Source organism: Mastigoproctus giganteus, chromosome 4 (genome assembly GCF_048544385.1).
Source record: "Mastigoproctus giganteus isolate SK-2022 chromosome 4, ASM4854438v1, whole genome shotgun sequence".
In the NCBI taxonomy this organism is placed as follows: domain Eukaryota; kingdom Metazoa; phylum Arthropoda; class Arachnida; order Uropygi; family Thelyphonidae; genus Mastigoproctus; species Mastigoproctus giganteus.
The window spans coordinates 42,699,580-42,716,568 of record NC_143578.1 but is presented as its reverse complement, the minus strand read 5'-3'; the positions used below and the strand labels follow the sequence as shown (position 1 = coordinate 42,716,568).

Below are 16,989 nucleotides of genomic sequence, written 5' to 3'. Positions count from 1 at the left end.
CCGTCTCTCTCTGCGCAGTCAATCAGACAGCAGTGAGAGTTACTCATATGCCTTCCTAAATCCCGTGTGTCTTTCAAAGTACTCAACTGTGAATAGAATTTTTCATATTTCGATCCGGATTAACGGATTAGCGAGGGCTTACTGTACTAATAAAATTGTTCATACATTTTCCCAGTTATCTATTCTGTCCGTTACTATGGCAAAGAATGATGCGACAGACAAATTGACTACATACTATATCCATATTGTAATCCACTTTGCTATGCTACTTGCAAGAAACACTAATAATTTATTGTTTATAATGGAATTCATATACACGACTTTAAAAAATAACTGGTTCGATCACAGATCTTACCTGACACTGACAAGTGATACAGGGATCGTTGGAGATTCGAGAGATTTCAACCACCTCACCTTCGTTGTCACACTTAATTACTGATCCTATAAAGAAAATATCGAAAAATTTATAATCTGTTAAATTAATAAATAAAATAATCTCATTTCATTTGAAACAATTCTGAGGAAATATCAATTTTATATGGAGAAAAGTAAGAATACAACCACTCAAAGAACTGATTCGTGTAATTTTAATCCGTAATTATTGGCAGGCTATAGCACTTCACAAGGTATGCTGGAACAATATTATCATCATTTTTATTCACATAATATAAACAATAAACTCATAATGAGCGTCTAAGTGGGATCTGTCACCAACTGAAGGCTGCCAAGCTATCCCAGGGTCTGTACACCGTGTAGGAGGACCCAGATTACAGGTGTTATTTAAATTATAAAAGGGTCTCCCGGAGAAAGAGGTCCCTACTTAGAGATTCATATTTACTATCTGAAAAGGGGGGGGGGGGATTGATATAATGATCCGATGTAGCATTTGAAAAGGTAATACTCCCCGTCAGATTATAGAAGCTAATTAACATAAAGAACTAAATATAAGGGGGAAATAACGGGAAATCCCCTGACACCATCAAATTTGCAATTCCAATACCATTCATAACTCAACATCCTTGCAGAAAGGCCACTACAACGCCTTGGTGCTCACCTTTAACGTTTCACATAGTTCACCTGCCGATCCCAACTGCATATATCAAAACCAATCCACCCTGGGGATACAAAGAGTTAATCTCTGACCCGGAGATCTTAAGAAATAGAAAGCCAAACATTCTCGTCTCCCAATTTACTCAAGAAAATAACCATTCCGCTTATTAATATCTTACGTAGTTTCGTCACGAAACTGACAAAGCATTTCAAACAGCATCCTCTCTAATAGCAGAAACAGGACCTGCGTGGAGGTGGATGTCAAGGTTCAACGGTGACCTCCACGTTTTGGGCGGAGGTCACAGGTGGGAGTACAAATCCGGAACCGAATTATGTCGTCCAAAGGTATTTGTAGAGACCCAACGAAGTAATATTTTATGCCACCTACTATCACAATTTTGCCTTGGGTAAAAAAGGCAAGTTTTATACAGTCGTACAACGCTTAAAATGAAGCCAGTTTAAAAGGCAATAATCAAATAATACGCAAGCATGTAAGAGACATTTCCCTGAACAATTTAGCATTCAAAAGCAATTTTCCCTCTCTTTAATGTACATGTTTTGTAAAACTTGCAAAAGATGGCGCCACTATGTCTCGCTTTGACAGAAATTTAATTAGGCCAATTATCAGGATTGGAATTATTTGATATACTAAGATATTAACATACGCAGAAGTTCCTTAACGGAACATGTTCCTCTCATTTTCTACATTCTTATCCCCAACCCCCAACTCCTTTCCTCAAAATTACTGTCTGTGCCATCAATTTTACTGTTGATTTTATCTCTGTCGAAGGCTACCGGTTAGTTACTATAATTCTTCTAAATAATATGGAAATAATTCTTGTAATATAAGAATTATTTTTAAATTCTATTCTCCCTTGGCTACCGTCAGATGGCACTTGTGAAACATATCACAACATTACATTCAGTCACGCGTTCCAACACACGTGTCATATTTATGAGGAGAACTCATGCTTCTGTTTGTCATCGCTATAAATTTTCTAAATTTCCTGTCAACGCTTGATAACCTCGAACCAGCGCCTGTGGTTCGATTAACGAAAAGCAGGTGGCATTGTTATCGCTAAATCATCTATCAGCCACATTTCATATTCTTTTAAATAAAGAAAAGCACTGATTGGAAAAGTTGCTGCTATATTTGAACACAATAAATAATAAAAGCGTCGTTTTTATTGGCCCAAACTTTTACAAAATTATTTCTAGAAACAAAATGCTGCCACCTTGTATTTAATGTAATAGCGTGAGCGACCTGGGTGCTTAAAAAGTAATAAAAAAATTAAATGATTATACCCTTATCAACCTAACTCAATAAGAAAAGAATGGATGATCAGTCATCCCGAGGGCATAATATTTAATAATAGCGATGAAATGGTAAGTAGTGGCCAAACTGCTGATCAACTGATCAAAAAACTATTACGGAATTAGATGACCTACAGGAAGCAAATCTGGTTGAATGAGGCACGAAATTAAAAAGCACAACAAAAAATCGTGTATAATGGTATCAAAAAGATTAACATTGTGTAGGCAATAATCACAAAAAATCTTAAATACATTTAAATATGCATTTTTAGTTTCCAGCAAGCTGACATAAAAACTCCGATCAATAATCGGACGTCGATTATCCGAAAAGCCGATTATACGAATCAATCAAAGAATTAAAACAAATCCATACCCACATAATGCAATTTAATTTTCAGTTAATATGAAAGAATCGCTTGCATTTAACAATATCGGGGAAGAAAACCAAAATGAAATGATTTTATTCATTCTTTTAAGAATGATGTCATTATGTTTAAAGCAATATAAAGTAAATTATGCTTTCTGCTGTTATACTAAAATTTATATATCGGGGTGAAAGTTTTTGTTTATGTCCGGAATTCTGTTTGTGTGAAACTTGTTGTGAGGAACAGAAATTTTGCTATTATAGGAAGTAGGCTTACAATAATGCATTCAATAATGTGAACAAGAATGTACCTCTAACACTCGCCTAGGATCGAAACACAGTTGCACATGTCTAAGGCAGGCTGTATAAATAAGTCATGCTAGAGTAGCCAAGTTATGTTAATCGAGTTGTAAGAGGCCATGTGGAGCATTTTTCGCAATAACTGAAATAATTTTCGTAGCGTTGTGCGTACAGCCAGTAGATTACTGGTAAATGCAACGCGTTATTTCTGTAAATTAGTTTTGATAAAATTTCGCGACTCGTTTGGACCTAGCAATACCTAATGTGCTTTTATACACAGAAGCTACAGAAGTGAATTAATAACGTTACTTGGTCGATATTGACTGAATTGACCCTAATTTGTTTAATTCTCAGAATAAGGAGGAGGGAGTTCAGACAGATGCGTTATAGGTTGAAATGAAGTCAGTTGCACGAATGTGATTTCAACCAGAGTATTTGGTTATGCAATAATGGGAAGGCGATCAAAGCTGTTGCTATAAAATCTTATAGGGTGTTCGAAAAAAGTTTCAAAAAATCAGAAATAAAGGAGATCAAAAAGCTTTAAAAATCACTTTACGTAATATGTGACTGTTATATGATTATATAATGAACCACAGAAAAAGCTTCAGTTTTTTGTTATGCTTTTGTTTGTTTATTTATTTATTTATGCTATTTTCTCGTAATTTTTTGACAGCACATGATACTATAAATATGGATTACCTCAAGTGACTTATTTTTCGTATCTTATCAGTACTTAGTAGAAAAACACAGGAGGTATTCCAATAACGTCTCCCCTTCCCCCAAAAGATAGTATGATAGTATAACAGTTGGTCGTCATGCAGCTGGTGTTGGTGTGTGTGTGTGTGTGTGCGTGCTAATGTCATCTCTGACGTCACAAGGCTAGATGGCCAGTGCGCTACTACCGACCTTGAGCTTCCTAGCCCCACATTCCAATCCGGAGTTGTCTGCTAAGAATTTCACCTTCCCCGAAGCGCCAGGGCAGAGACCTCAGTGTGACCACAGCAGCAGCGAAAGGGGTTATACTCGGCGTCTCACAGGCCACACTGGGCGAGTAGGCGGAATTATCAAAACACATGTAGCAATCAGGTGAAACAACACGTAGCTACCCTAGCGTTCGTCACTCTCCTAAAGGAGAAAGATGGGGCTTCTGCTTTAGCCCCCTCTAATAGATGCTTTTTTTTTTTCAGCAGCTTTACCTTTTTTATGGTAATCTTTACAAGTATTTATAAAAGTATAGGTTATTTCTGACTATTCTTGACTCCTCAGTAAAGTCTTCGGCTGCTTTGGCGTACCAGGACTACTCCAAATTCGAATGCCTCTCTAATATATATTGTTTTATGAACACCATCCTTCTCCGTCTTATCTACCGCCCATTCTCACTCCTCGCTTTTTCCATTCAGATTAAAAATCCTAGTTCCTTCTGCTTACCAAAACTTACAAACAAGAAACATGGCTTCACCTTGTTTCTGATGTATAACCTAACTGAAAGTTACTATTGGATTACATTAAAAATGGTATGATTTCCGAGTTGGGGAGGATACGTCCTGTTATAACGAATGGGAGAGCGAGAGATATAGATAAATTGAGGAATTCTGTAACCACTAAGTGCTCGCATCTCTCCATGTACATCCTTATGAAGGTTTAACTTCTTGCCGTAATTTTGCGAAGTTATTCAAATATTTTAACTACAAGAGTTTATATATTCTTTCATCATTGTGTAATATATACATAAATCGTACCCCACAACAGATAAAACCAAAGTAAAGTTGTTCGGATTGTCAAATTATCCAATTTTATTTCTTTGGTTATCTGGGGTAACCAATAAAGCCACGTAGGTTTGCATAATAGTTCACTTAAAGAAACTTTTCAAACATATAATTCACAATTATTATCACAGGAAATGGATTTTTTCTGCACAGATAAAAATTGATTTATTGACTCAGTCTGACGTAGGGCACATTTAACATATCACATTACCGCTTCAGAAATTAATATTTTGAGTGTTATTTTATAATAATGATTTAATGTTATTTATTAATAATACTTAATGTTGGAACTCTTAAATTTCAGCGTTATAAATGGGACACTTTTCATCATGATATTCATTTATAACCTTTATAAATAGCAATGAAATTACAGAAAAATTCAAACATAATACACAAGGATTTCGCATTCAGAATAACTAGCACCATCTTCTTTCATCTTGATGTCGCAACAAGACCCCGTATCCCTGAAATTCTTTGTGCGACCCGCAGCACCGGAAACGGAAGTGCTTCCTATCGCCTCCGTAAATCACGATAAGTCTTGGAGATAGTGGTCCCAAGAAGACTTCACAGGAAGTAATAACCAACAGATACAAAGCCACAACCCTCCTTAGCTTTAAACGATAGTATTACCGCCAGTCATTTATCGTTGACCTATTTCCGTACGCCCTCACCTATCTTAGGTACATGCTCTCTGTGATTCGGTACGTTAAAGACATTTTTCCCTCTGAAGCTCGATAAGTGGTCACGAGTGGCAATTGGGAGAACAAAAAAGAAAAAAAAAAAAAAATCGCCCATTGAGAAAGAAAGTGAATAACGATGAGGATGATAATTCCTTTTCTTAGGGGTTGGGACACACAATGCCTGGATTTTTAGGGGTTAGTTGAAATCAATAAGGGCGATAAAACAAAACTTTAAAAATGGCTTAATCCAAAAGCGATAGCTTTTCAATTATGCGAAGAATGCCGTACTAAAGGGACTAACCACCAACAAAGGACAGGACAAAAGCCACACAGTAACATGAAACACTTCTACTAGCACCCATAATTATGATGCAACTCAGTATCCCAGAATACGGATGTTGAGTTGGAGCCATAGAATCTTCAGAGCTGACACTAATGGTAACGCGTTAGGCTTCAAGGTCTGCTAACAAATAATCTCGCTGTATTAGTCTGTCAAAATCATTTCGCCTGCAGGAAGTCCAAGTAGTGGTATGTGAGGGAACATGAGGCCATGTTTTTTTAAGAAAGGTATACGTTCTCGGGTGCATGCCATATCCGCAAATCCATTCATATTCCAGGTCTCTCTGAATATTTAATTCTAAACAATCATTGAACGTCAAACAGAAAGAGCACAATCGAAAAAATGAATAAACAAATAAAAATAAAATTTATCATTTTTTATTGAGCTCAAAAAAAAAAAAAAAAACTATAACCGTGGTAAAGTTCATTCCATTCAACAATTGAAAATCAAAAATTTCTTTTTTTTTTTTTTTTTCTACTCAACTTGGTTTGCTCAGCTAGTCGTCCTAATTACCAATGCCACGGTTCTTGCCGTTTTAAGTGCATGACCTCTGATATTCCTTGTCAGAACTGTCTATCTAGGATCTCATCTTTTTGACCTCCTTTGGCTCGATATCTCTTTACCCTATTCTGTCAAATACATGTGATGTCTTTACTGCTCTCCATGCTCTATAAATCATTCGGAACATTTGACTTTCCCTAATGTAATCTCTAAAAGTGAAATCATTTTGCCTGCTGACTTTAATATTCATACCTAGTTTCTTGCTTTCCAAATGTACTGATCAATTTGTAGTAATTCGGAAGCTATTGCTATCATTAATAATATTATACAAATGGTTCATTTGCTTAAGTGAATACCAGACAGTCCTAACACCTGACCTATCATTCAAACTTTTTGGAAAATCTGAAGCAGTCACTGAGATTTTTCAGAAAATAAATACACTTTCCGTGCATGACTGCGCACGAAGGAGAGAAATCAAGATCAGCGCCAGATCCGATAAAGCAGGAAAATCGATCTCTCAGAGCTCCGCACTTTGGCTGATAGCAAGAATAAAACTCTGCAGTGTTCAAATATTGGTAAAATTATAGTATAAAGTTCTAAAAACAAATAATAAATAACTAATTTTTCAGATAATATTTTAAGGGTCCCACTATTAACTTGATTACAAAGATTCTTAAAGTTAACAAATCTTAATCTCAAATCTTATTTCTTGGAAATGGTTTAGATCCAAAATTATCTCTTGATATTTCGCTATGCCAATCTGGTGACGTAATTAACAGAGAATAACCGTCTTCGATTTTACGAAATTTTCATAAATTTGAAATCTAAATAAGGCATTGACTTTCCTCTACACTGGGGGATTAAAGAAGAAATATGATATATCGCAAGTAGAAGTTTATTGTTCAACTTTACTTTGGAGAGTTCGCTTTACCATGGCCCTAAGTGGCACCACTATATGAATATATCAGTGTGGGAACTTTGTGACTGGAGTTGGAATTTGGAAGCCGGATCCGTATTCCTCTAATAGAGCGATTTTGATCCGCCCACTTCCCTATTTTCTTATCGCTCCGTTTTCTCCCCAAAACCGCTTAACCGCCGGCAGGGTAGAAAATTGCCTACCAGAACACACACAACGCTCGTTCACCGTAGCGGTAAGTCAACATTAAACAAGTGTTTGCTTTCTTCAAATGTGGTGTAAAGAAGTAGCAGAATAGGTTGAGGGACCCCTGAAGATGGTAAAGTGAAGCCAAAGAGAGGAAGAAAAGGAAAAGGTAAGCAGCCACTTAGTTTTAATTCTGCCTTAATGTACAAATGATAAAAACTGATTTTGTTCAACAATTATCTGTTGGTGAATGTTAAGGTAGTCTTTGTTGATATAATTCAACATTTTATCTTTGAATTCTGCTCGGAACGTTCCAGTGTTTGCAATCTTTATTATTCATTTTCTTTATTTGTTTCTTTATTATTATTATTTTTTTTAAATATAAGAGTGTGTAGCTCCACCCAGAGATGCTAGTACTGTAGTTGCAAGAATGAATTCCTTTTATATTATAGCAGGGCTGGTTTATTTCTGGATATTTTACTTGAGTTAAACCATATAGATATCCGTATAGCAGTCCCAGAAGTCTCTGTACGTAATTACTGTTTGCTCGTTTTGTATTCAAACAAAATTCTAAACTATCAAAATGTCATTCAACTCATAACAGGAGTGGACATTAAAGTAGTTAGGTTTGACTATTCTTTAAGTTTACCCTTAGGAAATAGTCCTGCCCAGTCACTAAGGCCTGAAGTGGCAATAAATAGTCTGCAATAATCTTTTATGAGCTGGAAAAATTTACCTCTTCATTGAAGAGACAGTAGTACTTAGGGCAGTTCATTCCAAAAAATAACTGTTGTTGTTTTGTTAATTCCATTTTAAATTACTAATTATATATAAGCAAATCCTGTGTACCCTAAAAAGTGGTTTATTTGCATCAGCGTGGTACAAGGACATTGAGCATAGCATATCAAAGCAAAGCAGGAACGTTTTAGGATGCAGTTTGGAAGAAATGAAAACGCGAAAATCGACTATGGGCACAAATAACTCGAAGTGTCTCTAACTGAATGTATACAATTTAAAATTTTTCTATTTTTTGAAACTTCTTAATGTTCTGTAAAGACAACAAATGAATCTCAAAATTAGAGGCAAATATTCTGGACTTACTATTAAAGTCTGTTGTATTAATACCATACCTTTGCACCTCATTAATAATTCCGGTGTTGACGTACGCGAGTGATCAGGAGCGAGAGTGCTGTAAGAGACGAGTGGACCGTGGTTCACGCCCCTGACAATATTGTTTAATACGACCGTATTCGTGAATTCTTGTGAACTCCTGACCTGGTGGGGTGTCGGAGTATAAACAAGAGCATTTTAGTGTATTGATTATTGTTAATTATTTTTGATTTAAACTGCTTCATTTGATTAACCAAATCATAAATACACTCTACAGCAAATGTATATACACAGTGGAGATATTAAATTGTTAATTCTACTCATGAATTATTTTGATATAAAATTAAATCTATATTCTTTTCAGTAAGAAACCAACTTTGATCATGAGTTGTTTTTTTTTTTTTTTTCCCCAACGTAATTAAATACAGCTGACATATTAGCCTTATAATGATAACAAAATAATTATACAACAGCATTTTTATCATTGCATACTTCTTTTATTGTAAATAAATATTGTACTTTATAACGGTGTTGAATAAAAATATAAAAGATATATAATATTTAAAACTACTGAAACTATAATTCAATATGCCTACTATACATCGAAAATATTTAGCAATAAAAGTAAATAGAAGAGATCATTTAACTCAGGTGATTAAATAAATAAATAGAGCTTGTTTTCTTTTTCTTTTTTAAATCAGAAATAATGTTTCAGTCTCCCTCTACCGGTAGTTGTTTGTATTAACTAATTTTTATGATTTAATTTAATACGTTGATTTCAACTTGTCTGACCTCTATTTGAACTGAATTTAGTCTGAAAATATATTAAGTATTAAAACATTAACATTATTTAATAGCGATATTTATTCGAAAATAGTTCTTGTAAACAATTTTACTTTTTTTTTTTTTTTTTGTTTTAACTCAATATAATACAACGCACTGTAAAACTTTTGTGAAATGTGTATCGGTACAAAATAGAGACTCTTCATTTGTTGTCCAAATGAACATACTAAGGAAACTCCAGTTTCAAAAAAGTCCAAAAAAAGAAACAAAGTAAAAAAGGGAGTGTAGAGGGGAAACATAGTTAAGGGCAAAGACCTGACAGCACTAAAGTAAAATAGAGGATTGAGCAGGTGAGAAGGGGCCTCGCTGGGGAAAAAAAATAATAAAAACCTTGAGGAGAGTTGGAAGCGACACCCCGTCACGAAATAGACTCATCAAGTAATCTGAAGTTCTTACAATTACTTCTAGGCAATCCTCTTCTCCTTTTAGTTCTTCATTTTTAATTTTTTAGCTTCTGAAAAACTTGGTGGTATTAAAAAAACACTAGTCAAAAGTTTCCATCAATTTTACGATTTTAAAAAGTTGCGGTGCTAAAAATCCTATAGATTATTGGAATATGATCAACACTAGTCTTAATATGTCTAAAAATCCTATAGATTATTGGAATATGATCAACACTAGTCTTAATATGTCCTCTACCCTCATAACTAGACCGCATTTTTAAAATCTGTTGTCGTTTCTGATTATAAACTACGTTAGGCCTAACATCTTCTAAATATCAGGCTTAAATATTAATTCCTAATTAAATAAGGGCAGCAGACAGTTTATTCATTAATGCTATTTGAATTCAGATCACTTATGCACCGGGTTAAGAGCAGGAAGCCAAGTCAAAAGTGGAATGTAAAAAAAAAAAAACATGGGCGCTGCACTTGTTCGAAAAAGTAATATTGCAAACAGGTTTGAAGATGGTTTACCTCAATTCATTACTGCAGTTTAGAATGGCTAGAAAAATCCGTTGACGACCTTTCCAATTAGCCAACAGTGATTGCTACTAAGAACCATAAAAATTCCTTTCTTTGAAGAGCCGATAAGACAATGGATTTTAAAACATCCTGATTACTAAGTACACCGAGAAAGGTACGATCAGGCACGCGAGCTAACATCCTTCCCATATATCCCTACATAAAGCGGGAAGTCGCACACAATACAGAGCCATTTTTATCATGCACTTTACCAGTTCCGAGCCTTTTAACAAAGTAGCAGAAGACCAAGTCGATTTGGCAATAAAGTGTGGTAGCATCCGCCAAGCGCTTACAAAACCGGACACTAGAGGGCAACTAAGATTAAACCTTATGTTTATTGCCGTTGGTAAATATTTTACACCACTCTACTTCCTTGCTCAGTATCCGAAGAGGGGAAATATATGGCACGGATAACAGTAATTCCCTATAGACATTATTAAGGAAGTGTAATTTATATAAAAGCGTCATGAACTTTAAAAGACACTACGCTCCAGAGAATGGGTCCAGTATAAAGTAACCGGCTGATAATCCCTAACAGATAACCTTATCTTGCTACAAGGAACACCGGCAACTTCACTGAAGTAGGGGTTATTGAATGCTAAGAATCGGCTCCCTGTTCAGCGCCTCTCAGCCAGTGCAAGATGCATGGAATGTAACTTCTCTGAATTCCTACTAGATGTTTTGCCGTACAAAACTAGCCTCAGGGGTATCGCCACCGAAGTCACAATCTCCAACTGGTTCCGGTGATCTAGTGGACATCACAAATGGGTCACCACATGAGTCGTGTGAACAGAGAAACACCTGAAGTACTTTGAGGACAGTAAGCAGAAAATAGTTCTATTTCTCCCCCCCTCCCCTTTGCCCATGCCGTCAACACCCCACTAAAGAGTTTTCAACAGCTGTCGCACATGCTCTCGTTGATTTTCGAATAACAGTTAAAAGCGATTTACATTAATTATTAAAAAAAAAAGTGCAATCTTAAGAATTTTACGTTTTAGTTTAGCGAAGTTTTTTTTTTTTTTTTTTTTTTCTTCTGGCGTTCACAAATATGTGTTACCTCTTTTACTCAATAGGTGGCGTAGTTAAGAAAGCCGTCCCAATCTGAGGAGTCACGAAAACAAATCAACCCTTGCATTCTTCGATCTACCAATATCTTCTTTCTTTTTTCCCCTTCTTTTCTCTCTTTCTATAAAAACACCACGATGTAAACTACAGTCCAATTAGACGAATCCAGTTTCTTCAGTTTTTCTTCTTTATTTTTAATTTCTTTTTCTTTTCCTCCGCCTACCCGAGTGAAGGTCGTGCATTGCACTAACGTTTATGTTGACGAGACATGCAAACCACCAGTATAGAGAAGGGAGTACCTAGCTGTAGGCTAACTGAAAGTGAAATGAAGTAAGCATCATAAACATCTTCGTATAACCTTTCCCTGCTCTTGTTTAACAATAGGTTTGCAGCTTATGGTGATGGTAGAGAGGACAAATATTTCAAAGGTGAAAGTTAAACAGAACTGTACCGTCAAGTTTTTTTTTTTTTTTTTTCATTTTATTTTGCGCAGTGATATACGTACTTTATATACAGAGCACACCAAAAGTAGGTAATCACGTTTGAACTAGAATAATGTTTTCTATCATCTTAAAAGCAAAATACACTTAAGGAATACAAATATAAAGTATATTATTATTATTGTATAGCCCTATATTATAATCTGACAATTAAAAGGATGCTTATTTTTTTCCCTTTACGCTCATACATTTTAGTCTAAAAGATTAGCATGTGTAAGCTTAAAAAGTTGTACTCATGCATTGTCCTGTATGCGCATGCGTGGTCTTCACTTAATTGGTAGGCCTGTTCCAAGGTGCTCGTTCAGCTAACTCACTTTTTTTAATTTTAAAAAAATTCCACTGTACCAAACGTCGTGCTAATGAATAAAGCTTTGAGTAAGTGACATCGCTGCCACTTCTGTTAAGTGAAAATCTTTCATAAAAAAAGTTGATTTTTTTAAAAATTACTTACGAATATGAAAATACATGTATAAGTTTTTTGTCTTTTTTGCAAGCAATCATATTTGTCTGGCGATGATAATTTGCCTATGAATTTACCTTTTAAATTATTTTATTTATAATACCTTCTTTAATTTCTTATCTGAAGAAGTAAGTCAGCAGTGCTGGACATGGAGGCGATGAGGGGCTAAATTCCCCAAGAACATTTTGTTTCATATTATTGTATTGTCACTTTTTTATGCTTATAAACAATACCAATGTGGTACATATGCGCTTCCCAAACATAATTTCTGGGTGCGCCACTGGAGCTCACTCTGCTCATTCTGACGAAGATGATATAAGTTCGTCCTCGGAACGTAAACGGTTAATGTTTCTGCGCTGTTTGTGCTGTAATTACGAAGACCAAAATAAAATTAGAGCTAACCAACTAGAAGGTACAACTTGAGAGTACGATTTATTATCACGCAATTATTGATTATATTCATCAATATAAGCACAGGCCCAACATTTTCCCATATCCATGGTAATTCTAACCAGCTAAATTCCGTTTCCGGATATGTTTTATCGATATCAGCGAGAGCGCAGTCAATGGTATCTGGAATATCCTCTGTTTTCAAAACTACGGTCACACGGACAAAAAAAAAAAAAAAAACTCGCAAGGTAAAAAATTAAACAAATAATAATTTCCTATGACTAAGAGGGTATCATACTTCATCATTCTGTGGCAGAGCCGGGAGGAGGTATTTCTGCTCCCGACGCATATTCAGAAGAGCACCCTTCTCTTAATCTATAATACATTATATGAATTAACACCATTAAATTTCTCAATTCCTGTGCTTGAGGCAGGTGCCTCAAAGCACAGGAATTGAGAAATTCTGTTTACATCACAGATAGTTCCTCCAGAACTATCTGTGATGGAGGAACTCTACCAAATCAGAGAAGACATTCTCCACTTCCTTTCTTGTAGGACAGAGTGGTCAAGGCATCATTAAGAGAAAATGTTTTTACCAGACGGATTTCGGCTGGAGTTCCTGAAGAAAGGGTCTCTCTGGGCTCTTCGTCGCCGCCACATTTCACTTGTCGAAGGCAGGCCTGATATAATCCTGTATGCTGATGACATCAGGATCCTTACGCTAGCTACTGCCAATGATGATTCTGTACTTCTCATAGAACTGACCCACACGAAGCTTCATGAAATGGCAATATGACTTAACGAATTCGGACTAGATAAACCCGCGGAAATAAGAGTGCATGCTGTTCTACCTTAATCAGATCCCCTCCAACATCCAGCCAACCCTCTTAGATTTCCAATCCTATTGTTTTTAAACATACTGATCCAAGAGTTATATCCAATTCCAAACTATGCTTTCGCCACCATCTCCAAATTGTTAAATGCATCAGACCGACTGCTCGCCAACACCTGCATTATGTCAATGACAAGAGATCATAGAAAAATACATCAATAGTTGTTTACTTGGCCTTTAGCCAGCGGGTAGTTGATTGCTGGAACAGACTTCCATCTGTTGTTGTGGAAGTTGATAGCTTAAATTTAAGGCTGAACTAAACAAACATTTGGAGTGACCGGATGGGTGAAATTAAATGGTAAGGTTTTTTCCTCTTTTTTTTTTTTTTTTTTTTTTTTTTTGGCTGATGCTCTATAAGCTTGCTTTCTTGCATCATATGCCTCAACTGATACGACTCCTATATGCCGCCGATGTATGGGCGTCAATTGCTCCCACCACAATAAAACCAATGTTTTCCGCTGAATTCTAGATTCTCAAATGGGATATCAATAAGCACAAAGCTTCCTTGCTCAGAATAGAACACCAATGGCCAACTCGCTCAACGGCTTTCTGCTCAAATAGAGTTCCGCTGCCTATTTACAACAGTTAAATTAATGATAAGAAAATTTTCTTAACTTCTTTTCTCAGGGGTAACATTTCTGGTGACATCCCGCAAGCAGCCTCAGATCAACGATCCTTAGATACTTCGCTTCTAATGCGCCGATCATCTTGACATAAAGTTTTAAGTCCATATAAATCACAGTTACGCTATGCAAATTCAGGAAAATCCGTTGATCTTTCTAGGTGGAGCAATTTCACTGACGAGTTGTGTGTTACATAACACGACATAGTAAAATTTCTCTTTCGAAATGCAAGCACTCTTCATTATCAAAGTATTTTTTTTCCAAACTTTGGGAGAAACATTTCTCATCTTTCCCTTCTGTAGTGACCACTGTTGTCCGTACTGTACATTGATTATTCCTATACCTTTGGATTTCTTTATACCCGGAAAAAAATCATAAGTAGAAATCTTTTTTTTTTGTTTTTTTTTCTATTCACACATTCACTCGGTCTTTTTTTTTAATTAATTTATTTTTTTAAGGTTTTGTTTTTGTCTTCTGATCACGTGACTTTCCGATCAGGGAACGGTCAAACTTTGATACCAAAACACCTTCAAATGGCAAAAATGCAGTCAAAATCAAGAATGCAGGCAACAAATGCCACCTGCTCTCGTTTATGTACCAAAATGGCCAAAGGCGTACACTTTTAGTTTTAATACAGAGAAATATTGCAGTTTTTCCTTCATAACTCGACCTCGATATTCATAAGGCAAATTGCGCCCTGCGGCTCACCAGAGGGCGTGACGGCCGTTCATCTGGTCTATTGTGGTAGTGGAAGATCGCAAGTAACCCAGATAAAAACGGGCAAACCATCGCACTCTGTTACTATGCCACATGAAATCTTGGCATTCACCGGTCGTTAGTTTTGCACTCGCCAGAGACCTTTCATACAGATAATGGTGCTCGAAAAAATCAGGGGCGCGAAATATCAGCGGTGTGTCTAATTTTAAATTCTCCTATCCTTCTTTTTTTTTTCTGTAGCTTAGTTGGCCGGTCCCAAAAAAACATGTTTCGATAGTAAACTCCCTTAATACGGATAAATTCTTGAAAGAAATGAATTTGTTTACGTGAGATAAAATCGGTCTCGATACTCAACTCAGGAATGTAATGCCCAAGTAATAACAAAACAGGTAGTAATTAATAATTCTGTCGCGCTTTTTTTTTTTTAAATCCTTTCTCCCTCTATAACTCTCTCTGCAGAAAAAGCACGTTTTTCTAGTCGTAAGGTTTATGCAAGTCACACTGATGTCCCCCATCGCTACTGTATACGAAGCTATTGCATCATTTCAGATTTTATCTTTATGTAAACCAATAGATGCAGCTTTAAAATTGAAAAATAAGTTCATACGTGGATACCTCTAGTGGGAAAACATGATCAGGAATTCATTTAGCAGTTCGTAAAGTCTTAGCTGTATCTAATTAAAAAAAAAAAAAAAGTAAAAAAGGCGAAACTCCACAAATAGTAAAGGATTTACCATCAAGGGGACTTGGGCGAGTTTTTATTATTGGGCATCGTAGCAAGTTGCAACTGGTTTCAACATGTTCGGTGACTCATTTAGAATTTCAATTGGGCGAAAATGAAAAAGAAATCCACGAAATATTAACCATAGCTTTTGGAGAAGATTCTGTGTGCCTTTCGAAGACTTTTTAGTGGTTCACAAAATTCAAAGAGGGTCGCTTTTCGTCGTCGAAGCTGATTCTCTTTCAGAAACCAAGAATTCAATAGTTTGTGATGTGATCACGAGTGATCGACGTTTAACTACCCCGAAGTTGCTAGTTCGTATTTGTCATATTAATCAACTTTAACACAAGATTGGGGAATTCTACGCGTTTCTTCTAAGTTTGTGCTCAAATCGTGGTAACGAAGCATGGCTGAATGGCTATGACCCTGGATCAAAGGCCCAGTCCCCTCCAGCGGAAGACTCCATCTTCTCCAAGGCCTAAAAAGCAAGGAAATTTCGATCAAATATGAAGATTATGTTTATCTTATTTTTTGAACTCACAGGGTATTGTTCATTATGAATTTTTTCCGCTTGGTCACAGAGTGAGCCAGGAATATTACAAAACAGTTCCACGGCTATTGGGCAATGCTGTTCGATAAAAACGGCTGGAAAAGTGGTCCTTAGAGAATTATCACTTGCATCGTGACAACGCCCCTGCTTTCCATTCAAGAATTTCTTGCGAAGCACTTCATCTCTGTGGTCTCCTCCTCATTCACCATACTGACTGAATTTAGCTTCCAGTATTTGTTTTTTCTTTTGAAAAGACTAAGGAAAGTATTCAGAAAGCGACAGAGGAACCATGAGAAATTCCAAATGGAGGCTATCAGAATACATCCAGAAGCTGCAGAAGCATTTTAATCATGGAAATGAAACTACTTCGAAAAATATTCCATGCGAATAGCCGGTAAGCTTCATCGTTTCCCAAATTTTAGCTCAGTCCCCGAATTTTTTGATCACACCTCGTATATTTTTAACTATACAGGGTGATTCACTACCAGTGCGACAAACTTGCAGGAGGTGTAGGGGGCACAAAGACGAATCGGAATCACATAGCATTGCAGGGTCCGAAATGTCTTCGTCATGCGGTAGAGGACGTTGAACGGGAGGTCGCGTGAACAGAGATCCCGCTGGAAGTCAGCATTTGCGAACTGTTTCTGTTGAAGAAACCAAGTAGCAAAAGTCCTCCGGAGTGGATAATCCGCAGGCTCCAATGATTGGACGCGTTGCAGATGGTATGAACTCATTTGGT

General features: G+C 36.3%; 1 protein-coding gene across 1 annotated transcript in view; it reads right to left on the bottom strand.

Annotated features, from left to right (window-relative positions):
- cv-2 (crosveinless 2-secreting protein) overlaps positions 1 to 16,989 on the bottom strand; it is a 111,670-nt gene that overhangs the window by 68,326 nt on the left and 26,355 nt on the right. Inside the window, exon 2 of the mRNA XM_090371510.1 lies at positions 356 to 441. Coding sequence (XP_090227636.1) covers positions 356 to 441 — 86 coding nt within the window. The remainder of the gene's footprint in view (positions 1 to 355; positions 442 to 16,989) is intronic.